The sequence below is a fragment of the Coregonus clupeaformis genome, chromosome 31 (assembly GCF_020615455.1).
Source record: "Coregonus clupeaformis isolate EN_2021a chromosome 31, ASM2061545v1, whole genome shotgun sequence".
Taxonomy (NCBI): Eukaryota; Metazoa; Chordata; class Actinopteri; order Salmoniformes; family Salmonidae; genus Coregonus; species Coregonus clupeaformis.
The window spans coordinates 17,811,270-17,839,070 of record NC_059222.1 but is presented as its reverse complement, the minus strand read 5'-3'; the positions used below and the strand labels follow the sequence as shown (position 1 = coordinate 17,839,070).

At 41.2% G+C, this 27,801-nt stretch overlaps 2 protein-coding genes across 6 annotated transcripts in view; both read left to right on the top strand.

Annotated features, from left to right (window-relative positions):
- The window catches only part of LOC121547674 (golgin subfamily A member 4), a 62,415-nt gene extending 60,697 nt beyond the window's left edge, over positions 1–1,718 (top strand). For all 5 annotated transcript variants that reach the window (XM_041859054.1, XM_041859053.1, XM_041859051.1 and 2 more), the window contains 2 exons: positions 476–562; positions 1,154–1,718. In XM_041859054.1, coding sequence (XP_041714988.1) covers positions 476–562; positions 1,154–1,168 — 102 coding nt within the window. In that variant the 3' untranslated portion in view covers positions 1,169–1,718. The remainder of the gene's footprint in view (positions 1–475; positions 563–1,153) is intronic.
- A 1,944-nt stretch (positions 1,719–3,662) lies between these two features.
- LOC121547672 (integrin alpha-9-like) overlaps positions 3,663–27,801 on the top strand; it is a 124,163-nt gene continuing 100,024 nt past the window's right edge. The window contains exons 1-5 of the mRNA XM_041859049.2: positions 3,663–4,115; positions 5,431–5,558; positions 9,483–9,589; positions 22,435–22,558; positions 24,625–24,692. Of these exons, the coding sequence (XP_041714983.1) occupies positions 3,928–4,115; positions 5,431–5,558; positions 9,483–9,589; positions 22,435–22,558; positions 24,625–24,692 (615 nt within the window). The 5' untranslated portion in view covers positions 3,663–3,927. The remainder of the gene's footprint in view (positions 4,116–5,430; positions 5,559–9,482; positions 9,590–22,434; positions 22,559–24,624; positions 24,693–27,801) is intronic.

The following is a 27,801-nucleotide window of genomic DNA, read 5'->3' as shown; positions in this document are numbered from 1 at the left end:
ATGGCTGGACAGGTTGGATATGCATCAACTGCATTTGGGGATCTGAGCTTGGTGAATGGCTGGACAGAGGTTGACGGAGTGTCCATGTTGGATCATCATGGGTTGCAGTGGGGGATCTGATGTCAGTGAATGGCTAGACACTGATCATCCATGTTGGATCTGGGCTGGGTGAATGGCTGTACAGATGGGGAGCTTTAATACTAGGTTTACTGCCATGATCCCAACCCGGGTGCCAAGAATTGAGACACTGAAAAACATTGGAACCATGTGGCTGCATACCCATGCCATTGAGAGCACTGCCTCCAAAAACTCAATTGTGAACTGTCATCAGTTTCCCAACACATATCACGAACATCCGCAGCCACCACCTTAAAGTTGATGTTGAAGGAATTTTCTATTGTTTTGATTTGAATGTATCCTACTTTTCTTTGTAAGATGGCTAAGTAATTTCTGTGTTTTCTCTTCCCTCCCATAGACGATGGCTAAAGTCATAACATCCATGCTCAAGTTTTCACAAGACCAAGCTCAGCAGGTTCTGGAGAAAGAGGACACAAAAGCAATTGTAAGCATCTGTTCTTCCTCGTCGTAAAGCCACTAACGACGAGCCATATGCAACCACACGGGGACACACACACACACACACTTGCATACATACACACCTACATACATACACACACATACACAGTCCGTGCTATGTCAGCAATCGCTTACAGACATTGCCTTGGCCTATAGTATAGTATGTCGATAATCTCCTACTCATCCAGATATATTGCATCTTAAACAACTATACCCATGTAGACCCATGTAGACCCCTTACCCGTAACTACAGTATCTGTTACAGCAATGGAAACACATGGGGGGATGTGAAGGGGAAGACATGTCTAGCCTCTTGTCTGTTACAGTATTAAGGCATATTGGCAAGTACAGTGTACAAGCATACAATATCTAGCTTTAGTTTCAAGTCAAGTCACGTTTTATTTGTTACATGCGCTGAATACAACCGGTGTAGACCTTACCGTGAAATGGTTAGTCATATGCGTGTTTTAGGTCAGATCAGGGTAGGTGGTATTTGTGCTTCAATTCTATTCTTACCAGTCAAAGTAGTACTGTGCAGTTAAAGTAATCATTATCTCTGTTCTCCCTGTTGTTTCAGCCCTGGCTACGCTGAGGGTCAGGTATTAGAATGATGCTGGTACTTTAAAGATGGAGGTGGACTAAACTGCTGCTGAAGGACTAGAATGAAGACTGCTGCACCTCTGTGGACTAGATTTAGTCTTCTGCTGGCCTGTCTGCTCTCGTTTGCTTCTGTCTCTGTGTGTGTGTGTGTGTGTGTGTGTGTGTGTGTGTGTGTGTGTGTGTGTGTGTGTGTGTGTGTGTGTGCGTGCGCTGTGTAGATATGTGTGTGCTGCGTAGCTAATCTTATGAGGGAACTAGAAAATATGGCAAGTAAAGATAGAGTATCTAATTCTTCCAATCTACCATCACGCGATGAAATTACGGTTTTTAATGTATTAATTATACAATATTTGTTTGTTTTTTTAGTCCAGTGTTAATTCTCTTTTTTAATTAGATTTTCTTTGGACAGATGGCTTGTGCAATACGTTTGTTTTGGTCATTGGGTTGGTTGATTTGTTTTTGAGTTGATTCTTTGGTTGTGTTTTCTGATAAAGGAACTGTCCAGTGTTTCCAGATTTCTATTAAATATGACCTATAATTAATTACAGTATGAGTGAAATACTTTTCCTTCCAAAACATGGTATTTAAGCATATTTTCTGTGTTGGAATGGTGTGGGCGTACCCCAACAACTAACCTAACATAGCAGGTGTAAAAGAAATGCCTGAAACTAGATTCCCTACACACTGGCTTGACAAGAAGAAGAAAAACTGTCGTGGGAGGTTCTCTTCTGCACTGTTCAGCCAATCCAGTAAATGTGGAGGAGGAGTTAAGATGGAGTTGCAACACAGGCTCTCTTTCCATTTCCCCTGAAAACCGAAACATCCGGTTGTTGGGGACTACCCAACAACAGAATGGTGTGGGCGTATACCGGTCATAAAATGTTTTATGTGAGTAGACCGCTGATTGGCCAGCTCAGCCAATGAGGCAGGATGACATCATTCTCTATGAGGAAATATCAAGCATTTTTTAAACTGTCTGTTTGAGATACAAGTTTGAGGTGGGGTTTTTGAAGTGTTGTTTCTTCAATTTATGTTTTGGCCACAAATACCAGTATAAGACTAGTCAACAACAATATTTGGGTATGAGTTAACAGAATATTAACTTTTTAGAGATTTTCACTGGACAGTTACTTTAAATGTTGTTTTCAGTTGATCCATGGTTGTTTTTGAGTCAATCTTTGGTTGTTTATCAGTTGATATTTGGTTGTGTTTCTGCTGTATGTATCATTTCCCCCTTCTGCCTGTGATGGGATCATAGAAATAGAATATCTACATTCTATTTCTATGGATTCTTAATATGAATCTGAATTATATTGATAAGGATGAGATTACCCTTTAACTGTACCTTCCTGTGCACTCTACCACTTAAAGACACACTGGCTTCTAGTACCATGTTTGTTTGTTTCCCACAGCTTTTCTACTTTATTTTGTGGAGACTGACCAAAAAATAAACTCTAAACATAATGTAAATTGTAAATTAAACAATGTGACTGTTGGCTATATTAATACATTTTGAGACAAGCTAATACAATTGTATTTATGCTGATTTTCTGTCTTCCTCTGTGCTCATTTTTCACCTTTGTTGAAATTTGGATATTTTTAAATGTTGTATAGACAGTATGCACATGTTACAACCTATTATGACCTTTATATTCTTGTATGACCAGATATATTTCAGTAAGAGATGTTTTCTTAATTTTCCTGGATAGTCACCTTTTGAAGAGTCCGGTGGTAAGGATAGCTTTTTTGAATTTTCAGTAAGAGATGTCAGTCAGAGGTATTTTGGTAAGAGGTATTTCAGTAATGGTTTTCACAATATCTGTTACACAATCTGTATGATAAGAAGATCAGAACAGTTCTGAGGGTGATGAAGTGATCACCTGCTTGTGTTCTAACTGTAGAGAGTGAACATAATAACAACCACTCTAACCAAACAGGACATATCACTGTTCTATTAATAGAACTGTTTGGCAAACTGATAGAGGAAATTGGGGAAATCTGTTTCATACTGTTGAATAACAAATGTTTCACATTAGGAAATAAATAACATTTGTATTAGAAACTGCCAAGATTTAAAGTTGCCTTTATACAGTACTACTCTGTGATTACTTTGGCAGCCAGAATGGCAGTAATCTGTTGTAACATACATTTCATTTAACTTATGGAACCAGGTCCTTGTTAAGTAAACCAAAAATGAAGGTCTACTTAGTATTTTATTGCCGATATTTTAATTTGCAAGCAAGCCACTTCTCTTAAGCAAGGAAGCGTTTCCAAAACATGTGCACAAGTGATGAAGACAACATGATACACAAACATCAGCCAATATACAATTGAATTGGTCAAAAACAGGTCATTTGATTTGGTCCTTGATTTGTCCACATACAGAACGGCAGAGGGCAGCATCGTTCGTAAACGTTGGAAGCGCGAGGCGGTTTTTTGTGAAATGTGATCCTCTGGCCCCGAACCCATTCGCGTTTCACCATGACCGCACTTATCACTGCCGCGACCATCTCGGAGCTGGAGACTCCAGTTCCTCAGATTCACAGTATGGAGAGCAGCTGACCAGACCGTTACTTTTCACCGGACCGTTATTCTATATTCTCGAGCCCCTACCCCAGTCATTTTTCCATGCTCGAAGTGCTAGACTTCAGAAACTAGTTGAACTGTTAGTTTTTGTAACTTTTTCTGTAGCACTGAAACCTTGACGTTTTGTTTTTAGATACTTTTTTCATAGTGTTGTTCCTCTCAAGGATGCGCAAAAGGATGGCCCATTTTCTGAATCAGAAGAGGAGCCTTTTGGATGTGCTCTACGTGTATTTGTCTGTTTCTGTAGTTCACTCCTACAACATTGACTTAGAACATCCTATTGTGTTCGGTGGACCTGACTCGAGTTTCTTTGGATATTCTGTTCTGGAGCACTATCATGACAATACGCGCTGGTAAGTCTCATAGGCTACCTGTTTACTCTTGATAGCCTATAACGCCTAGTATATATCTTATAGTGACTGTTATTGCAATGGGGACTGTTCATGCACTGATGTATCCGCCCTTGGACATGAATGGCACAGTTTGGTTGTTGCGCAATTCTTATGGATTGTATTTGGGGCATTCAGATTTGTGCGCGCTGCGTCGCCTGCATGCAGTTGTTGAAAGAATAGTCTAGCCTGCATGCAGTTGTTGAAAGAATAGCCTAGCCTGCATGCATTTGATGAAAGAATAGCCTAGCCTGCATGCAGTTGTTTAAAAAATAGCCTAATGTGAGCTATAGCCTACAAAGTAAATAAATATCATTTTCTAAAACAATAGACTTACTCAATTGACAGTGTGTGGATGAAGTTTGCTCAATAGTCTACTGCTGCGCGTAAACGCCTTCCTCTTGTTTCATAAAACAGTCGATTGTCTTATGTCAACAGTTTGATTGATGTGCAGTATTTAAGAATGTGCATGTAATTAGGTTTATTTTTGACATTTTTTCTGTAGCAGCCTAGCTGACCTGTCCAAGATTCCAGCATGTAGCCAAAGCTGAAGTGATCATGTCCCCATAGCGGTCACAACTCCCACCATTGTCTTCATTGTCATGAGTCAGTTTGCTGATGCCATGACTGACCTATATACCCAGGGGTGGAGTCACTCGGGAACTCACCCATGTTACATTTTAGAATTCACCTTAGAAAGCAGATTTTCACATCAAAATAATTTCACTTTGGGAACTCGGCTACCATATTTGTCTTGAACATGGGGGGAATTACTCTGTTCTAGAGTGGGCCTTATGAAGACTATTATGAGATGTCATCATGTGACTTTACTGTGACAGCCCACTGGGCACAGAAGTCAATTCAACTTCTATTCCATGTTGGTTCGACATAATTTAATTGAAATGATGTGGAAACAACATTGATTCAACCAGTGTGCCCAGTGGGAGGATGTGTGTTATCAACATTATCCTTCATGCTGGGTGACAGCCACCCTTAGTCTCTTTATACAAGGTGTTCTTCTCCTCCTCCTGCTCTTCTTCTTCACAACGTCACGTGACTGTGTGACAGGATGTATTTGGTTTACTAATTTACACTGTGTGGTTCACACAATGTCCCTCCCATTGTTTCTGTATACAGGGTGCTGATAGGGCCCCGCAAGGCCAACTCGTCCTACTACAGCAGTCCTTCTTCTTGTAGTTGTTGTTCTTCTTCTTGACTGCTGTGACAGGATGTGTTGCGTTTACACTGTTTACAAACTATGTTTTGTTTCTGTCTACAGGGTGCTGGTAGGGGCACCCAAGGCAAACTCTTCATACAGCAGCTCGGTTCACACCCCGGGAGCCGTGTTCAAGTGCCGTGTCCACAGCAACCCAGAGAGACGCTGCACTGAGATGGACCTAGGCAGAGGTCAGTACTCAACCACAGACCACACAGTCACCAGGGACCACAGTAGAGCCATATGGATAACCACAGACCAACCACAAACTATATTGACCCTTAGGACCAGAGCCTTCTGTTAAGTATAACCCCCAGACCCCCAGGACTCAAGACTGGAGGCTTCTATGTATAGAGGGCTCTGCTCAGAGCTCAGAGCTACTGGCCGTGCATACAAGAAACAACCACACAGACATACCCCAGCTCAATATTAGGATGTTCTTAATGTTTTGAACACCCAGTGTATATTGCCCACAGGCTTTAATGGGATGATTTTGACCATATTTGATTAATTAGGGGCGTTTCAAAATGCAAATAGCCAAGGTCGTGCACTGAGGTTGAGAACAATTGGTATGTATCAACGTTTATCTCCTACCGGTGTGTGTATGACGCTCGTAGGATTGTTTGATAAATCACACATTTTCTATGTGTATGAACATTCTAAATTCTGTTCGTAAGTAGTATTTTAGAATGGTTTCTACGCAATATTTATAAATGAGGCCCATGGATCACAACCTTCTACAGAGAACTACTGACCATAGACACAGGACAGCTGACTATAGACAGACAGGACAACTGACCATAGACAGACAGGACAACTGACCATACACAGACAGGACAACTGACCATACACAGACAGGACAACTGACCATACACAGACAGGACAACTGACCATACACAGACAGGATAACTGACCATACACAGACAGGACAACTGACCATAGACTGACAGGACAACTGACCATAGACTGACAGGACAACTGACCATAGACTGACAGGACAACTGACCATAGACTGACAGGACAACTGACCGTAGACTGACAGGACAACTGACCATAGACTGACAGGACAACTGACCGTAGACTGACAGGACAACTGACCATACACAGGCAGGACAACTGGCCATAGACTGACAGGACAACTGACCATACACAGGCAGGACAACTGACCATAGACAGACAGGACAACTGACCATAGACAGACAGGACAACTGACCATAGACAGACAGGACAACTGACCATAGACATACATGCCAACTGACCATAGACAGACAGGACAACTGACCGTAGACCGACAGGACAACTGACCGTAGACCGACAGGACAACTGACCGTAGACAGACAGGACAACTGACCGTAGACAGACAGGACAACTGGCCATAGACAGACAGGACAACTGGCCATAGACTGACAGGACAACTGACCATACACAGGCAGGACAACTGACCATAGACAGGCAGGATAACTGACCATAGACAGACAGGACAACTGACCATAGACAGACAGGACAACTGACCATAGACCGACAGGACAACTGACCATAGACCGACAGGACAACTGACCATAGACAGACAGGACAACTGACCATAGACCGACAGGACAACTGACCATAGACAGACAGGACAACTGACCATAGACAGACAGGACAACTGACCATAGACAGACAGGACAACTGACCATATACAGACAGGACAACTGACCATACACAGACAGGACAACTGACAACACTAACCACAAGACCTGAGTATTTCAAATAGACAGCTACAGTCTTTAACATTGGTCCTTTTACTTATAAATAATAAAGACATCCAGAAAGAGAGAAAATTCTCAGTGTGCTAGAAGTCCAGAAATATTTTGATAGGTATGATTAATGTTTTAGCTAATATTTTCCAAGTGGTTGTGCCAGAAGGTTTTCTGCAGTTCCTATTCTTGTGGACAAGAGAGAGAAGCTTTATGTTGGTTTAATAGAAACCCCCACTTACCCCTCTCTGTCACCAAGAAGCGTCAGGCCAGACGCTGTATATATATATATATTTTCTGTTGTATTTTTGACTTTATGTTTTGTTTTACCCCATATGTAACTCTGTGTTGTTGTTTTTATCGCACTGCTTTGCTTTGCTTTATCTTGGCCATGTCGCAGTTGTAAATGAGAACTTGTTCTCAACTGGCTTACCTGGTTAAATAAAGGTTAAATACAAATAAATAAATAAATAAAAGACATGGGGTCCTGTTGCAGTGCTCCTTCTCCCCCTCTGTCCCTCTGGTCTCTCTCCCCCTCTGTCCCTCTGGTCTCTCTCCCCCTCTGTTTCTGTTTCTCTCGCTCCCCCTTCACGCTCGCTCTCTCTCTCTCTCTCTCTCTCTCTCTCTCTCTCTCTCTCTCTCTCTGTCTTTCTCTCTCTCTCTCTCTCCCTGTCTCTCTCCCTCCCTGTCTCTCTCTCTTGATCGCTCCTATTCTTTCTCCCCGTCTCTCTCTCTCACACACACCACACGACACACACACCACACCACACGACACGACAGACACACGACACACACACACCACACGACAGACACACCACACGAACCACACACACACCACACAACACACACGCACCATACGACAGACAGACACGGCACACACACACATACAGAGAGAGAGCTACCATGAATCACGGCAGACAGAGGGAGTTCAGCCCTAGGGTGCCTCAGAGAAAATATTAGCGTTGAACTCTGGAAATAGCGTCAATTATAACTTTTCTTATTTACACTGAATGCTCCAGTAAATCTGTGTGTGAATCACAAATGGCACCCTGTTTCCTATATAGCCTAATGCACTACTTTACACCAAAGCCCTATGGGGCCTGGTCAAAAGTGCACTATATAGGGCATAGGGTGCAATTGGGGACACAGCCTGTGATCTGAGACAGGAGGCAGAGGAACTGAACCTTTTAAGGGCACCCATGCTGCTAAAGGAGAGAGAGATCAGCCCACTGCTTTTTTCTAAAGTTAAGTTAGATTCAGACTCTGTAAAAGCAGTGCCTTGATTGCAGGATTCATCTTGTGATGTCTATGTCTGCTAATTTACCCAACAGATCCTAATTTACTTTATTTGCCCGGTTAAGTGCATTCTTGTTAAAGTGTGTTCCTTTCTTACTGCTGTTTACTCCTTGCAGTCATGTCTTAATGGCACTAATGTTTTTATGTCTTGGTCTGCGTCCCAAATGGTACCCTAGGTCCTGGTCAAATGTAGTGCACTACGTAGGCAATAGGGGTGCCATTTGGGAGGGGACACAGTCTTACTCCTTTCTCAGACATTCCTTAGGTCTTTTTGATTTTCATTAACATTTATGAATTGCTTAAAGTTGCTGAGACAGAGAGCAAATGGACATAGAGGCCTAGAAGCCAGTCAAAATATAGCCCAGCACCATCAAGCCACTTGTATCTGTTAGCAAACATGAAATAACTGGGCAGCTCCTTTGGCCTAGAGTTCTGCTACACACTCTGTAATTATTAAACAGGGTAGGATGACCTTACAGTGATTCTGTCCTAAATGGCACCCTATTCCCTACATAGTGCATTACTTTTAACCAGAGCTCTATACACACACACACACACACACACACACACACACACACACACACACACACGACAATCTGGGCTGCAGTCTGGGATTTAGGCCATATCTGTTGACCCAAGAGTTGTTTGTTTGGTGTCAACACTGATTTAAAAAAAAAAAAAAAAAGGCTGTCTGGTATTCAGATCATTACAAGGAACTTGACATGGGACATTTTCCTGCAGTCTCAAATTGGAAGACTGTTCAATAGTGAACCAGGGTGGAACCCAGGATGTATGGATGCCATAAGACTGTGTTAGCTTGATGAGCTAAAGCCAAGGCATTATCTCAGGGCAGCTAACACAAGTCCTCAGACCTCAAGCAAGGTCAATCATCATCGGAGCATAGCTCACCGAACCACGTCAGCTACATCTACAAAAACAAAACAGATGAAAGATCAACATTAGAACTAGTTTGTTAGAACTGTATTAGAGACTTGTCTCTAGGCATCCCTTTTATCTGTTGAGTCTTTGTTAAATATTACAGTCATTGTTAACACACTGCTGTCTTCTGTCTGTCTGCTGTAGGGAACAAGCCCAGGGAGTCTTGTGGGAAGACGTGCCAGGGAGACAGGGATGATGAGTGGATGGGGGTCAGCCTCGCCCGGCAGGACAAATCCAACGGAAAAATACTGGTGAGTTCAAAGTTCACAGTACGACCCTGATCATCTGTTTTAATCTGTTTCATCTGTGTCTACCGAAGTATGCACTTGTACACTCTCTGTCATGGATTTGAAAGCATTGGATTGATGTACGCAGTTACTTCAGCAATTGTTTAACACAAACCATGTATGCTTGCAAAAGCTGCCGGGTTTAAACCACCATCATTGTTACAAATGTCTTTCCTTGAACCACATAGTTAAACCCCAGCTTTTCCTAATATCAAAATGCTCCTTAACAGGCAAATGCATGTTTTATTCCATTCTTTGGTTTTCAAGTAGAGGCACATGTTTTTGGCAATGCAGCATGATTGTTTTGAATTGGATAAGTGGACACAACTTAATTCCAAATAATTTACTTATACGACACAGCGACTGTGAAAATACAAAAAAAAATCCTTCTTTGTTTATTTGTTTTATTTGTGAGTTTGTGTGTGTTTCTGTATGTGTGTGCCTGTGTGTTTGTGTGCAGCTGTGCGTGTGTGTGTGTCTGTCTTTCTGTGTGTGCATGTGCGTGAGATGTGCATGTAAAAATCTATGTTTTCTTGTAATGGTTATTGTCGAAGATAGCTGTGAACCATGCATGCCGCTATCATTCTGTTAGCAGTTGAAGTTAAAAACACCTATGTAATCTTAAAGCAATCAACAGACCAACTATTTGCAGTACTAATCTCTGAAGTGCTAGCGTGGCCGTGGGTCTTTACTCCAGGGTCTCTTTTTGGCGCTTTACTCCCAGATCAGAGGGCAGCTGGCTGGGTTTGTTTAGGCTTCAGTCCCTGGCCCCTCCACGGTGGTGGTCTCCTAACCTTACTTTCATGAAGTGTTAACTCCTGCACCCTGCAGTGGGCGATGAAAGGACCAAGCCTCTCTCTTTGGCCCTGAAGCCTGTCTATGGCCCTGGGGGACATTCCATGGCCATGAGACTGGCTGGACGGTTTGGAGGCAGGCTGGAGTTGTCCGTAGTGGGCCGAAGGACACTTGTAAGGGCTATAAACCCATGTAGAGAAATAGACAGAGTAGAAGGACACTTGTAGCCTCTCTTGGCCTTGTGTAGAGACAGTCTGTAAACACCTCTGGCAGGTGTCAATGTGTTGACACACTTGTTGATAGGCTTCCCACCTCATGGGAGTTGGAGGAATCTTGAGAATTTGTGTTCAAACCTACTGTATGTTTTTTGCTATGGTCATTCTCCATTTCAATGCTTCCATTATCTGATCATTGCGGAGGGATTATATTTGCATGATGTTCAAACCCCTTCCAATGGTTATTATGCGTGAATGATAACAGATAAAGAGATTTAGGAGTGGTTTGTCTTGGGTAATGTATTCAAATCAAATTTATTGGTCACATACACATGGTTAGCAGATGTTATTGCGTGTGTAGCGAAATGCTTGTGCTTCTAGTCCCGACAGTTCAGCAATATCTAGCAAGTAATATCTAACAGTTCCACAACAAAAACCTAATACACACAAATCTAAGTAAAGGAATGGAATAAGAATATATAAATATATGGTTGAGAAATGTCATTATCAGAGTGGCATAGGCTAAGATGCAATTGATAGTATAGAATACACTATATACATATGAGATGGGTAATGCAAGATATGTAAACATTATTAAGATAGTATAAAATACAGTATATACATATGAGATGGGTAATGCAAGATATATAAACATTATTAAAATTGCATTATTAAAGTGACCTAGTGTTCCATTTATTAAAGTGGCCAGTGATTTTCAAGTCTGTATGTAGGCAGCAGCCTCTCTGTGCTAGTGATGGCCGTTTTTCAGTCTCTTGGTCCCAGCTTTGATGCACCAGTATTATAGTTGTTTGTAGGTGATGGCTGTTTTCTTAAGACCTTATCCCTTTGAGAAAAAAAAAGGACTCATCAAATTAGGCCGTCATTGTAAATAAGAATTTGTTCTTAACTGACTTGCCTAGTTAAATAAAGGTAATATATATATATATTTTTGAAATTAAGTGATACCAAAATGTTAGTTAAGGCCAGGCACCACAGGCTGAAATGACATTTTTGACATTAATTTTGAGATTTGTTGGTATTTTGGTCCATTAATATAAATATTTTCAAAAAGTAAACATACAAATGTCAAAACTTTATGAACATTTAGATTTTCTTTAGTTTATCATACTACTGTCATCAAAAATGTTATGACTTTTGGTCTAAGGCACTGCATCGCAGTGCTAACTGTGCCACTAGAGATCCTGGTTCGAATCCAGGCTCTGTCGCAGCCGGCCGCGACCGGGAGACTCATGGGCGGCGCACAATTGGCCCAGCGTCGTCCAGGGTAGGGGAGGGAATGGCCAGCAGGGATGTAGCTCAGTTGATAGAGCATGGCGTTTGCAACGCCAGGGTTGTGGGTTCAATTCCCACGGGGGGCCAGTATAAAAAAATATGTATTCACTAACTGTAAGTCGCTCTGGATAAGAGCGTCTGCTAAATGACTAAAATGTAAAATGTAATCACTAAAAGGGACATACATAAATATTTTCAAAGCTCATTAAATTACACATCATTTAAAAGCCCATTTCATACCGTGTTACAAACTGGACTATATTTAGTAACTTACTTTGAAGGGATGGTGATTGGGACTAAATAGGCATTTGTTGTAGTCTAAATTCAGTGTACTTGTCTTTAACTGCCATTTCCCGAAAGTCTGATTCTTCCAACATGCCAACACATTTTTCTCAGCTTCAGAAGCATCTGCATTCACCAAATGTTGTGTGGCTATCCTTAGATATATTCTCCAGACTTGCCCGGAGGGAGTTATTGATATTTTGTAAATGTTTTATTCTAGATAAAAGTATCTTTGAAGAAATGCGCCAAAAGAGATAGAAAGATGAAGAAAAGTATTTATCCAAAAGTCTGGTCCTGGAGTGTCTTAGCGAAATTAAACAAAAATATTTCGGCTGATTTGTGTGATATGCAAATATGAAATATTTAATGACATATATCATTTGCATATTTTAATAACACATTTCAAAAATACAATTATACAAAAAAGTATTTCATTTGTGTCTACATTCAACTGGTAAAAGTTGATTGTGATATGATTAAGGGTAAAAAATTACCATATGAAGGTTTGGTGCCTGGCCTTAACTCCAGCAGGTTTGGTGATTTTACAGCAAATCAAGTGGCAGATTGTCCAAGTAGTTGTTTTAAACTCCCCAGCAGGTTTGGTAAAAACAGAATGATAGTGAAGTTCCAGAGCCACGTGTTCATGGGCCCCTGTAGAGGTACGCTGTGTATAGACATATCTCAGGATCAAACTACTATCCATTCTGAGGGGAGCAGGTTGATAACATTTGTTTTTCATGTGGACTCACATTTCTCTGCAAGAGGAGAGCACCGGCTTCTTGGCAGATGTCGCTCTGTGCTGTATGTATCAAGCGTCTCATAGTAGGAGTGCTGATCTAGGATCAGTTTTGTCTTTTAGATCACAATGAATAAGATTACATTGACAGGGGGTACTTGATCCTAGATCAGCACTCCTACTCTGAGATACATACAGCCCCTGAAGTACAGTTATTTCAACCGTGTGTTGCTGAAGGAAAGCCTAAAGTTTAACCAATCAGCTGTGTTTAACTGAAAGTCTAAACCAATCAGCTCTCAGACTGGACAGCAACATGTGTGACAATGGAACAGTTCCATATTTGGTCTCTGATTCTGGCAGAGAAACAAAACATTAACATTATGGTCTTACTAGTTTATTACTTGTTTATAATATACTGGTACAGTGAGTCAGGCCTGTTTGTGTTGTAGTACTGAATATGATTTAGTAGCAAGCTTGTTGGAGCACCAGTAGTACTGCTAGTGTTGTAGGCCAGACTGCTCTGCTCTGAAACACGTTTTTCCCAACACAGCCATACTTCTGCTAGACAGTCATCTGATGCTCTCTCTCTCTGTGCCCACAATCTGCTGCACAACTCTTCTACCCGCTTCAATAGGCTGTGTAACAATGTGGACTGGAGTTATCCTCCAGTATGATGGGGAAAAAGAGCTGAACTTTGTGTCTGTGTGTGTGTGAATGTGTGCATGTGGAAAACCGTTGAGAATATAACTCTCCCCATGAGCACCCAAAGGAACCCTGACCACTATCCCCACTGGGTTCTAAGACCAGTGGTGGAAAAAGTACCCAATTGTCATACTTGAGTAAAAGTAAAGATACCTTAACAGAAAATGACTCAAGTAAAAGTCACCCAGTAAAATTCTACTTTAGTAAAGTGAAAGGATATGGTTTAAAATATTATTAAGTATCAAAAGTAAATGTAATTGCTAAAATATACTTAAGTATCAAAAGTAAAAGTATAAATCATTTCAAATTCCTTATATTAAGCAAACCAGACGGCACAATTTTAGATTTTTTTATTTATTTACAGATAGCCAGGGGCACACCAACACTCAGACATCATTTACAAACTAAGCATGTGTGTTTAGTGAGTACGCCAGATCAGATGCAGTAGGGATGACCAGGGATGTTCTGTTGATACAGTGGGGGAAAAAAGTATTTAGTCAGCCACCAATTGTGCAAGTTCTCCCACTTAAAAAGATGAGAGAGGCCTGTAATTTTCATCATAGGTACACGTCAACTATGACAGACAAATTGAGATTTTTTTTCTCCAGAAAATCACATTGTAGGATTTTTAATGAATTTATTTGCAAATTATGGTGGAAAATAAGTATTTGGTCACCTACAAACAAGCAAGATTTCTGGCTCTCACAGACCTGTAACTTCTTCTTTAAGAGGCTCCTCTGTCCTCCACTTGTTACCTGTATTAATGGCACCTGTTTGAACTTATCAGTATAAAATACATCTTTCCACAACCTCAAACAGTCACACTCCAAACTCCACTATGGCCAAGACCAAAGAGCTGTCAAAGGACACCAGAAACAAAATTGTAGACCTGCACCAGGCTGGGAAGACTGAATCTGCAATAGGTAAGCAGCTTGGTTTGAAGGAATCAACTGTGGGAGCAATTATTAGGAAATGGAAGACATACAAGACCACTGATAATCTACCTCGATCTGAGGCTCCACGCAAGATCTCACCCTGTGGGGTCAAAATGATCACAAGAACGGTGAGCAAAAATCCCAGAACCACACGGGTGGACCTAGTGAATGACCTGCAGAGAGCTGGGACCAAAGTAACAAAGCCTACCATCAGTAACACACTACGCCGCCAGGGACTCAAATCCTGCAGTGCCAGACGTGTCCCCCTGCTTAAGCCAGTACATGTCCAGGCCTGTCTGAAGTTTGCTAGAGTGCATTTGGATGATCCAGAAGAGGATTGGGAGAATGTCATATGGTCAGATGAAACCAAAATAGAACATTTTGGTAAAAACTCAACTCGTCGTGTTTGGAGGACAAAGAATGCTGAGTTGCATCCAAAGAACACCATACCTACTGTGAAGCATGGGGGTGGAAACATCATGCTTTGGGGCTGTTTTTCTGCAAAGGGACCAGGACGACTGATCCGTGTAAAGGAAAGAATGAATGGGGCCATGTATCGTGAGATTTTGAGTGAAAACCTCCTTCCATCAGCAAGGGCATTGAAGATGAAACGTGGCTGGGTCTTTCAGCATGACAATGATCCCAAACACACCGCCCAGGCAACGAAGGAGTGGCTTCGTAAGAAGCATTTCAAGGTCCTGGAGTGGCCAACCCAGTCTCCAGATCTCAACCCCATAGAAAATCTTTGGAGGGAGTTGAAAGTCCGTGTTGCCCAGCGACAGCCCCAAAACATCACTGCTCTAGAGGAGATCTGCATGGAGGAATGGGCCAAAATACCAGCAACAGTGTGTGAAAACCTTGTGAAGACATACAGAAAACGTTTGACCTGTGTCATTGCCAACAAAGGGTATATAACAAAGTATTGAGAAACTTTTGTTATTGACCAAATACTTATTTTCCACCATAATTTGCAAATAAATTCATTAAAAATCCTACAATGTGATTTTCTGGATTTTCTTTTCTCATTTTGTCTATCATAGTTGACGTGTACCTATGATGAAAATTACAGGCCTCTCTCATCTTTTTAAGTGGGAGAACTTGCACAATTGGTGGCTGACTAAATACTTTTTTCCCCCACTGTAAGTGCGTGAATTGGACCATTTTCCTGTCCTGCTAAGCATTCAAAATGTAACGAGTACTTTTGGGAGTCAATGAAAATGTATGGAGTAAAAAGTACAATCTTTTCTTAAGGAATGTATTTAAGTAAAAGTAGTCAAAAATATAAATAGTAAAGTACAGATACCCCCCAAAAACGACTTAAGTAGTACTTTAAAGTATTTTTACTTAAGTACTTTGCACCACTGTCTAAGACTGCATCCCAAATGACACCCTATTCATTTTACATTTTAGTCATTTAGCAGACGCTCTTATCCAGAGCGACTTACAGTTAGTGAGTGCATACATTTTCATACTGGCCCCCCGTGGGAAACAAATCCACAACCCTGGCTTTGCAAGCGCCATGCTCTACCAACTGAGCTACAGGGGGATGTATTCCCTAGATAGATAGTGCACTACTTTTGACCAGAAGTACTTTATAATATAATAATATATATAATATGCCATTTAGCAGACGCTTTTATCGAAAGCGACTTACAGTCATGCATGCATACATTTTTTTTTTTTGTGTATGGGTGGTCCCGGGGATCGAACCCACTACCTTAGCGTTACAAGCGCCGTGCTCTACCAGCTGAGCTACAGAGGACCACTTTGATCAAAGTAGTGCACTATCTAGGGAACAGGTTGTCATTTGTAATGTAATCTAAATTCTGACCACATTTCTGTGGCACCATTTGTGCAAAGAAGCTTGGAGGCTGCTGCCATAGTTTCCTATTAAAAACCCCTAAGGTCGATGTCCGCGCCCCTGCGAAAATCGAATTAGCATAATACAAAACTCCCCATAGAAATCTGTCAGTTTAAGCTAGAGATATCTGTTTTGCATTTGTTGCGTCTCAATCCACCGCATCCGCCTATGTCACACTTCCGCATCTGAGGTGAAAGGTGACAGAGCTAGAGCGGTGTTTGTCAGACCATGAGACATCCCAAAAATCGGTCTTCTCACAAAATCTGTAGTGTCCGAACGGTTTGGGCTACAAACTAATATGACCCCTCTGTGGAAAGGTGAGACTCTCACGAACAGGGACATGTTGTTTTGCTCTAGGATGCCCACAGGCCTCACAAGACTTCTCTGAAGGTCCCCCAGTACCAGTTGAAAAATATTATGGAAGTATATATGGAGATTTATTAGTGCCAATAATAAGGGGTTAAATACATGTAAAAAATAAAATTAAAAAGACGTTTCCTGATATTTATTATATCTCTCAGATATAGGACAGACACTTCAGAACAAACTTCCTTTTGATTTTTTTGGGGGGGGACTATCTGTTGTTCCATGTAGTGAATCTGTTATTCAATGTGTTTGTATGGGCTAATAGTAGTATGGCCAAATATATATATTTTTTAAATAATATTTTTTGATATTGTAAGGGTCTTAAAATTCAATATCAAATAGCTGAATGATCCTTGGTATGACCTTCTTAAAACAGTCCATATAGCTTATTATACAACGGGTGAGTCTAATCCTGAATGCTGATTGGTTAAAACTGCATTCCAGCCAGTGTCTATTCCACAAGTTACCACCGGCTCAATCTATGACGTTAAGATGCCTATTTACTCTGTTCCGTCTGACTGCGCAATCCACTGTCTCATCAGCCCAGCCAGGCACTTTATAAACTTGATCTCGACTATAAAAAGCATCTAGACATTATCTCACATTTCTTTTAGACTAACATTTAGTTTTCAACAGCAAAGATTTGTATAAACCTTGCTGTTTGTCTCTCCGACATTTGCAACATTGTTTCAATATTCAAATTTGATCTCCAGCTGTCACATAGTAATGAACGTGTTGGGATGAGACAGACAGGCAGCTTTTCTCAGCCAGTCGAAATCATGAATCAGAATATTGTATGGATATATACAAATTAATATCAATAGAAAACAGGTCAAACGAAACGAAGTGCAGCTAGTTTTCAGTCTTTACAACTTCAGTTTGAAGTGATTGTGTTAGCTGTGTTTTTAGCTAGCTCCTCTGAACAACAGTGTCCTTACTAGAGAGCACATTTTCAATGCCAAGTGAAATTGTGCATCATTAGCTCATTGTTATGGATGTATCCAAATATATGTCACTAGAAAATAGCTTAAACAAATGCAAATGAAGCTACTTTGTTGTTATTATGGCTGCACTGTTTGATGTGACTGTAAGTTAGCCATAGTTGGCTAGCTAGCAAGCAAGGGATGAGAACGTTGCCAGCCAGTATGGCAATAGAACATTTAGAACGAACGACTGGGTCGCGTCCATAGATGCAGAACAAAAAGACTGAACGACTTGGTCGCATCTCTAGCAACCGAACCGATTGAACATCGACCAGCCGGCTTGGGTAGCAACACTAGATTTGTGTCGGGACTATATCTTGTGGAAGGATGAAATAGTATTAATAAATTAATCAAAATAATGGTTTTAATGAAAATATGTCAATCATTATTTGAATATGTTGGTAAGCCCTGTCTTAGAAGGGGCTTAGACTCTTATGGGTTAACTTAAAACACACACACACACGTTTGTTTTGCTATCCTTGTGGGGACCAAAACATTTATTCCCATTGAAAATCCTATTTTCCCTAATCCCTAACCCTTAACCTAACCTTAACCCCTAACCCTAATTGTAACCATAACCCTAAACTTAACCCCTAAGCCTAAAATAGCCTTTTTTCTTGTAGGGACCGGCACATTTTCTTTGTTTTACTATCCTTGTGAGAACTTCTGGTCCCCACAAGGATAGTAAAACCAAACCTTACACACATATACACACACACACAAAGAGATCGAGATAGTTCTGGAATGTTTATCCAAAATGCAAGAGGCTAAGGGATTATTTAGAGGAACACTTTCAACACTCAATATTAATGAAGAAAACAACTTTCTGGGACAGAAGGAATTTCAATGCTTTACTCCCTATCCAGACTCACACTAACATAAAAGAAACAGCACTATAACGTTTTGAACATGAACTTGAAATTGAGGTCACTTCTTTAAAAAAAAAGGTTATTATGATTTATAGTGCTTATCTATTTACGTCTGTGAGTTGGGGTATATGAGAATTAGCCACGGGATGGTTTTTCAATACCGTCAATACCGTATATATTTTTTTCTTTGAAGTATTTTAATAAATGTGAATATTTGTAGCTACTTTTTAAGTAAATACCTGCGGTCAACTTGTGCAATACGTTAGGAGATAAAGAAGATTGCATTCTTCATTTCACCTGTCACATAATTATTCATTATGAAGCTTACCAGTAGACCCCCGTCACGTGGTGTTTGTTTACAAGCACACAACGACAAGAGACCGGAACCTTGTGAGTCACTCACTGTTGTGCAGCATGCGCCAGGTGATCTAGTTAAAGTATGGAATTCACAACTACATTTTGCCAGCTAGATATCTTATAACTATTAAGTTAACTGTCTAAAATGTGCTATCTAGCTAAGTGGTTAGAGTCTTGCGAAATCAAGCTTTCGCTTGGTAACAGCAGAGAATCCCCTCCTGGATCAAGAGCCTTGCTGTCTAACTGCTTGTAGCATTTTTGAGTCACTTGTATAACTTTATGAGCTGGGATGTCTGTCCTGCAAATAGTTTAGGTCAGAGACTGTATAATATTTTCGCAATGCGCTCGTTAACATTTAGTTAGCATTCGCTATGGGATAGTACATGTATTTGTTAGCATTGCTCGGGCTCCGGAGTGGCGCAGCGGTCTAAGGCACTGCATCTCAGTGCTTGAGGCGTCACCCTGGTTCGATTCCAGGCTGTATCACAACCGGCCGTGATTGGGAGTCCCATAGGGCGGCGCACAATTGTCGTCCGGGTTTGGCCGGTGTAGGCCGTCATTGTAAATAAGAATTTATTACCGAATATCCTGGGATGGCACAAGGTCGGTATGAAGGTATGACAATCTGGTACCGCCCAAGCCTAGTGTAAAGAACTTTTAGGAACTCAGTTGAGGAGCAGTGTAGAGAACACTGTAGCTCAGTTGGTAGAGCATGGTAGAGCATTGTGTTGGTAGAGCATTGTGCTTGCAACACCAGGATAGTGGGTTCGATTCCCGTGTCCACCCATACTTAAAATGTATTCACGCATGACTGTAAGTCGCTTCGGATAAAAGCGTCTGCTAAATGGCATATATAGAACTGGTTAAGGGCTTTTCACACTACTGAACTGAGCCAAACCAAGCTGTACAGAGCTGGCCAGGTTATTAGAGATGTGCATCTTTCCCTTTCAAGACAATTCAATACGTATCTAGATACATGGGCTCCGATATCATACAGGAACGGTACATTTTATTTTGAAACGATTCTGGGCATCTACCACCCACTATCAGTTAGTTTGCTTTTTGTCCCCCACCCCACCCCCACACTTTTGATCTGGAATCACCATCAGCCACTAATGAATTTGTAATCTTTGCAGATTAAAAGTGTTAGAGATAGTAATGTATCAATATTTATCTTTAAAAAATTATTGCTGTCATCGTTATGATTTTTTCAACTTTACCCTGTATGTCTAAAAGGGACTATATACTGTATAGGCCTACTTATTGATTCAAGCAAAACTACCAAACTATTGCTGATGGTGAACCTGAACAATCAAAATTAAATCTAATGTAATCCCCGATCAGCGTGTAGCCTACCTATAGCCAGATGAGTTGTGTCTACAGCGATAACTTAGGCTACTTTTATTCTGGTAAAACACAATTTTCAACAGCACATTTCATAAAATAAACTAGCAAATTACATGGGTTGTAACTCAACTAATATGCCTAATATTGCGCAAGCCATTTTACAAACATTTGAATGCTGAAGGTGACGGGCAGATAAATGTGCCAGATCAGGAATAGCCGGTCTCGTTGGTCAGCGCGAATCTGCGCACAGCACGCAGTTTGACTAGGCTGCTGATATTGCCTGGGGTTGTTCGGCATTCAAAATGCCTTGTAAATCAATGACTGTCAACATAATTACATGCTTAGTTAGACACTGAAGGATAGGATGCAGTTGTCACAAAAGATGAGAGGTATTTTCAGAAGGTAGAAAGAAAGTAATTTGAGCAAAACATTTTAGTGAACCGTCAATTTGAATTGATTTCTGACCGATGCATGCAACATTTGGGGTCCTGCTGACCAACGCACAGGGACAGATGCATATCTGTGAATAGTTACATCCCTAGTGGTTATGCATCCACCACAGTTGCTGGAAGCATGCTGAAAAGGACATGTGAAAAGAAGAAATCCTCCTGTGCTTGTAAAGTTTGGCTCGGGCCAGCACAATAGTGTGAAACGAGTAGGCTACTAGAAAGGAGCTCAGGGTGTTACTATGAACATGTTAAGAGAAATGATAGGAATTCAGAGGTTATTATTAACATCTTATGTTGAGTTAATTTATATCCCACCACATATAAAATTGCTATTTTGGAGACAGGGGATGTTCTTTATTTTGGAAGCAGGGGATGTTTAAACAAGAGGCTGCCTGGATCTTTAATTTAAAGACCCTTGCTCCCTTCGGTCTCAATGTAGAGTTTGATCTGAAGCCATTCTTGGGATTGTGTTTTTACTATCCATTGTAAATAATGTTTGTAGGCCTATGTAGCCAAATCGTATCTATGATCATATGTTATCCATTCATGCTTTTTTATATGTTCTATTTATATCTGTAAATCGACCAATGAAATCAAGCCACAGCCGGCCATGATTACAGACACCTGTGTGTGTCTTTTCAAACTATATAAACTAGTGACCCGCAGTGTTTGTCATTATACCCTGATGAAGACAGCTTGTCTGTTGAAACGTTGGTTATTACATTATTGCATCTGAGCTAGAGTGTGCGGCTCTCCCTTTCTTTTTCAAGATGTTCTTTAGCTGACCTGAACCAAGCTGCACTTAGCTGGCCTGGTTACATATCCACCATAGTTGCAGGAACGGTGCTGGCCAGAAAATAAGAGTCAGCACAGTTTGGTTCAATAGTGTGAAAAGAGACCTGGGAAGCAACTGAAATGTTAACATGAAGATGTTATGAGTTAGGTCTAACTAGGAGTTAGCATCTCGTCCCACCGCATATAAAATGTATGTTTTGGAAGCAGGGATTGTTCTTAAGCTGATGTTCAGATATTCACACCACAGACCAATGAGACCAGGGCCGTTATGGTCAAAGTTGGCTTTGCTTTCATCCCCCTTCTTCTCTGAGAACAGTTAATTTGGCAGCCACAGAGACAGTGGCTGCATCCCAAATGGCCCACTATTCCCTATATAGTGCATTATTTTTGACCAGGGCCCATAGGGCTGCTATTCGGGACGCAGACACACTGACTCCAGCTCTCATAATACAGAGTCGGTCTTGTCTTCTGCTTTGTGGATATCGAGTTACGGAAGAACTATTGCGTACATTGAGTGAAGTAATCCGGATGGTAGAATGGAGAATACACTTATTATGTCGCTGCAAGTGTTTGTGAATGCGCAATATTGGTTAATGTGTGTGGGGGTGGGATGGGGTGGGTGTGTTTGTGCATGCGTGTGTGTGTGTGTGCGCATGTGCTTCTATCTGTTGTTTCTGTCTGTCTGTCCGTTCTCTCAGTTATCTCTCAGAGGAGGCCAGCAGATCCAGTCATACCTGAGTGAGATGCCATGTCTCTCTGTCTGTTAGTGTCTGTGTGTCTGTCTCTCTGTTCTGACTGAACCTTTCATCATGTGTTTGATGCAGGCCTGTGCCCACCGTTGGAAGAACGTCTACTATGACTCTGAGCACATCCTTCCCCATGGTTACTGTTCCATCATCCCTCCTACGCTACAGGGCCGGACCCAAGCACTCATCCCCTGCTATGAAGGTACAGAAGTACAAACACGCGCACACACACACACCAACTGTACAGGACCAGACCCGAGCACTAATCCCTTGGTACGAAGGTACAGGAATGTCCTCAATGGTTCTCAATCTTTTTGGGTTACTGTACCCCTAATTAGATTTTGCTCTGCCTGAAGTACCCCCTCATGAACGACTGCTCGTCTATTTTCTCATGAGTCTTCCAAAGTACCCCCTGCTTATAGGCCAGTTACTCCGATGGGTAATAGCACCCCATGTTGAGAAACACTGCTTTAGATCCACTTCATGATATCAGGATTAGATCAAATAATGTAGAGATAGTTCCTTCCTGGTAAACTATGCATACATGGATGCCTTCATTCTACAGACAGACAGTAAGGTCATGGTTACTGCGCATTAATTTAAATGGAATTCTTCCATCAGCCAAATTAACTCACACTGTACACAACTTACAGACAGAGACAGACACAGAGACTTTACCAAAGTTTACTGAGTTTATAAGGAGGATGAGGGGGAGTGGGCTTGTGTGTTTAAGCAGTGTGTGTGTGTGTGTTTAAGCTGTGTATACCCTCTGCCCTGGGTTAGACAGTGCAGGTAGTTTATTATGGCATACGTTCTCTCCGGCTCTCACAATGAGTTATAGACTTACTGCACACACTCCAGATCACTGACTGATATCCTGGCTTTAAAGGCTAGCTGGCACTCTTAGAGCCTTGAAGTTCTCTCTCTCTCTCTCTCTCTCTCTCTCTCTCTCTCTCTCTCTCTCTCTCTCTCTCTCTCTCTCTCTCTCTCTCTCTCTCTCTCTCTCTCTTTTTCTCTTTCTCTCTCTCTCTCTCTCTCTCTCTCTCTCTCTCTCTCTCTCTCTCTCTCTCTCTCTCTCTCTCTCTCTCTCTCTCTCTCTCTCTCTCTCTCTCTCTCTCTCTCTCTCTCTCTCTCTCTCTCTCTCTCTCTCACCAACTTAAGAGAGAAATATGAGCTCTCAGTTTGGCAGGATGCAACACCTGGGTATTCCAAGGACACACACACACTTCATTATGCTGCTAAAGGATAAAATATTACACACACACACACCCTATGCATCTAATCATATGCATTATGATCTGAAAGAAAAAGCTGATCCTAGATCAACACTTTGTGAATCATCCAAATTCAGATCCAGTACTGTAAGTTCATAGAGTATGAGTTGCCAAATACCCTTTTTGGACCACCCTTTTTTACAATGTGTTAGGAGGGCTATGCTACAGCCTGTACGATTCTGATCTATATAAGCATTTACCTGTTCTACACAAGTGTCATGGGCTTGCGTCCCAAAAGGCACCTTATTCCCTACATAGTGCACTACTTTTGACCAGAGCCCTATGGGATTTCCAATGGGCCCTGATCAAAAGTAAAGCACTATATAGGAAAAAAGGTGCCATTTGGGACGCAGCCAGGATTTCATTACATTATTTGTTTTGATTCGGTCAAGTGAGTTTCTTTTTCAAAGGCATTTATTTCTTGATTTGACTCGCAGGTTTAGATTTTTTTTTTTAGGTTTAGATTTTTTTTAGATTTTACTTCCTTCCTTTCTGCTATTGCTTCCAATCGCACGGAGCCACTGCAGCTAGGCAGCTAAGCATGCGCGCACACACACACACACTTCAGCTAGGCCTCAGATGAGGCCATGTGTACCCTGTGATTCATAGAGATCCAAGCCCAATATTGTTCTGTAACTCGAGAGGTAGTGTCTCCCCAAGTGTGAGTTTATGTTTTATGTTGCCTTACTCTGTAGTTTTTCCTCTCAAAGTCTAACTCTGCTTCCCAAATGGCACCCTATTCCCTACATAGTGCAAAACTTTTGACCAGGGCCCATAGTGAATCCCATAGGGCTCTGGTCAAAAGTAGTGCACTATATAGGGAATAGGGTGCTATTTGGGACAAAGCCTAACTTTCTTCCTCCTGATTCCAGATTCCTACTTGGCTGGCGCTGAAGACTTTGACTAGGTCCATATGGAATGCAGGAATAAGAGGAGTAGAAGTGCTGGCTCAGGCACAAAGCGAAATCATTTGTGGTTTGTTTTTTCTTTGCAGACTATAAGCAGAAGTATGGGGAAGAGCACGGCTCGTGCCAAGCGGGAATAGCGGGCGTTTTTACTGAGGTCAGTAGCAGTGCATTCTCCACGTTCAACTTTTCTCTTCTTCTAATCTATGTGATACTGTGATACTGCTTCTGTGTCTCTGTTAGCTCAGTCATACTGTTTGGAGGCTGCTCTTTCAGTCTGGGATATGTTTTAATGCTCAAACACATGAGAATGCAAACACATGCACACTCTCTCACACACACACACGCCGGACACACACATACCGGACAGACACACACACACCGGACACATACACACACCGGACAGACACACACACACCGGACACACAAACCCACCACAAACACACACACATACATACAGATGACAAAACATACTGTTATTAGCAACGCGCATGCCCCGTCCATCTGAGAATCTGTCTTTTTCCTGTGTTTGACGGGTGAAAGATCCACTTGTCACTTAAATATCGCTGGATTTAATGCTTTCAAAAAGCAGACACTGATATCCCTTTGAGCATGGTGAAGTTATTAATTACACTTTGGATGCACTCACTAACTGCAAGTCGCTCTGGATAAGAGCGTCTGCTAAATGACTTAAATGTAAAAATGTATCAATACACCCAGTCACTACAAAGATACAGGCGTCCTTTCTAACTCAGTTCCCGGAGAGAAAGGAAACCGCTCAGGGATTTCACCATGAGGCCAATGGTGATTTTAAAACAGTGACAGAGTTTAATGGCTGTGATAGGAGAAAACTGAGGCGAGATCAACAACGTTGTAGTTACTCCACAATACTAACCTAAATGACAGAGTGAAAAGAAGGAAGTCTGTACAGAATAACAAATATTCCAAAACTTTTTGCAATAAGGCACTAAAGTAATACTGCAAAACATGTGGCAAATAAATACACTTTTTGTCCTGAAGACGAAGTATTATGTTTGGGGCAAATCCAACACAACACATCACTAAGTACCAATCTTCATATTTTCAAGCATGGCAAAATCCTAGATGAAAATCTGGTTCAATCTGCTTTCCACCTGACACTGGGAGACAAATTCACCTTTCAGCAGGACAATACCCTAAAACTGAAGACCAAATATACACAGGAGATGCTTACCAAGACGACATTGAATGTTCCTGAGTGGCCTAGTTACAGTTTTGATTTAAATTGGCTTGAAAATCTATGGCAAGACTTGAAAATGGCTGTCTAGCAATGATCAACAACCAACTTGACAGAGCTTGAAGAGTTTAAAAAGGAATAATGGGCAAATATTGTACAATCCAGGTGTGCAAAGCTCTTAGAGACTTACCCAGAAAGACTCACAGCTGTAATCGCTGCTAAAGGTGAATCTAACATGTATTGACTCAGGGGGTTGAATGCTTATCTAATCAAGATATGTTAGTGTTTTATTTTTCATTAATCTTGAAACAATGTTAGATTTTTTTCTTACACTTTGAGATTACATAGTATTTGTGCTGATAAAAAAAGACAATTAAATCCATTTTAATTCCAATTTGTAACACAATTATTTTGGGGAAAAAGTCAAGGGACCTATAATCTTATTTTAACACAAAATATACAATAAATACCCGATACCATTACAAAATGTATATATGAGTGCATTCTAAGGAAGAAAAGCTAAATTTGACAGTATATATTGAATACTTGAATTCCCACCAAAACTCCAGTCATTATTTGTCTGTACCAGTATGTGTTATAATTAATTTAACAACTGATGGATTTTGAGTTTTGGAGTACCTTCATCCATTGTCTGAGGCATTTATTAGAATTGTTTTCAAAAACATTTGAACAATTTTGATGACTGTTGCTACTGTTATGAGGCAGCTATTCGTCTGTCTGGATTCTGTTTTAAAGGCTGGGCTCTCAGCAGTCTTCAACATCAGCTCTGGATGAAGGTCATCAGACGATCTGCCCGATATTACTCCAGTATATTGCGTGAATGATCATTTACTGAATACATTTTACTTTTCATTTAGTTGAAGACACAGAAGTGGCCTTAGATTATCCTTCGTCTTTTGCCAGTTTTTAGGGGACAAAAGACTTTGAGGAGTTGAAATAGGGACATTAGTATCTATGTTGAGACAGACAGAAAGACAGACAGACATAAAGAAATCTACCAAAGCCGCCTTTCTCCTTACTCATTCCAGTTTCCATAGGCTACTAAGAGGGGCTGTGTTAACCTGACTTGACCTCTCTGATACACTGTAAGCCTTGTACCTCCCATAAAGAGATAGTGTCAGAAGGAAATACAGATTTATTTTGCCTTCACAGCGGAAACGCGGCTATCAGTCAAACACTTTGTTCTTCCATTCACACGTCTTTTTCCTCAGTTTGATTTCTCCAGACTGTTTGCACAAGACGTGTTTTCTTCAGATAATTAAATTATGGAGTGTGGTTAGTCTCACATGCTCCGGGTTACTTGTTTAACACCTGACCACATGGGCTGCATCCCAAATGACCATAGCTCTCTGGTCAAAATGTGTGCACTATATAGGGAATAGGGTGCCATTTGGGACACAGCCATGCTCTTTGTACTTAGTCTGTGCTTTGGTGGTGTGATATAAGGACGTATCAAAGAGTAGTGCGCCGTTTAAAGTTGTGCCAGTCCATTAAAGTGTAATCCAGTAATTTGACTTATTGAGTTATTTGCTGAGCTGTCTGTCTGTGTGCCCAGAGAAGAGCAGTGTTCTGTTCTATTCTGATAAGGCACTGGAACATAACAGCACCAACACCACCACCATTATCTTACCTGACAGACAGTATCAGTTCCAAGCCCAGAACCAGGTCCGTCTTTCAAATTGCTGAGCTGTCTGTATGCCAAGAGAAGTGTTCCTATTTGAGGAGCATCACCTAACAGCAGTAGTGCCCAAAACCCAAGTCCATCTATCAAATCAGTTCAGACCATTATTTCACTCTGCTTTGGATCCAGATCATATAAGAACTTTGCATAGTTAACCTTTAAAAGGAATGAAAAAATAAAGTTATGCAATTTAGAAATATAAAAAAGGTTTCAAGTTGCCATCAAATCAGTTCAGACCACAGACCATAATTTCACTCTGCACCCCGTACTGTGTGGAATCTAGCCTGGAATCCAAACTGCAGCCTGTGGGGAATCTTAGCCTGGCGTGCAACCTGAATATCACTCAGT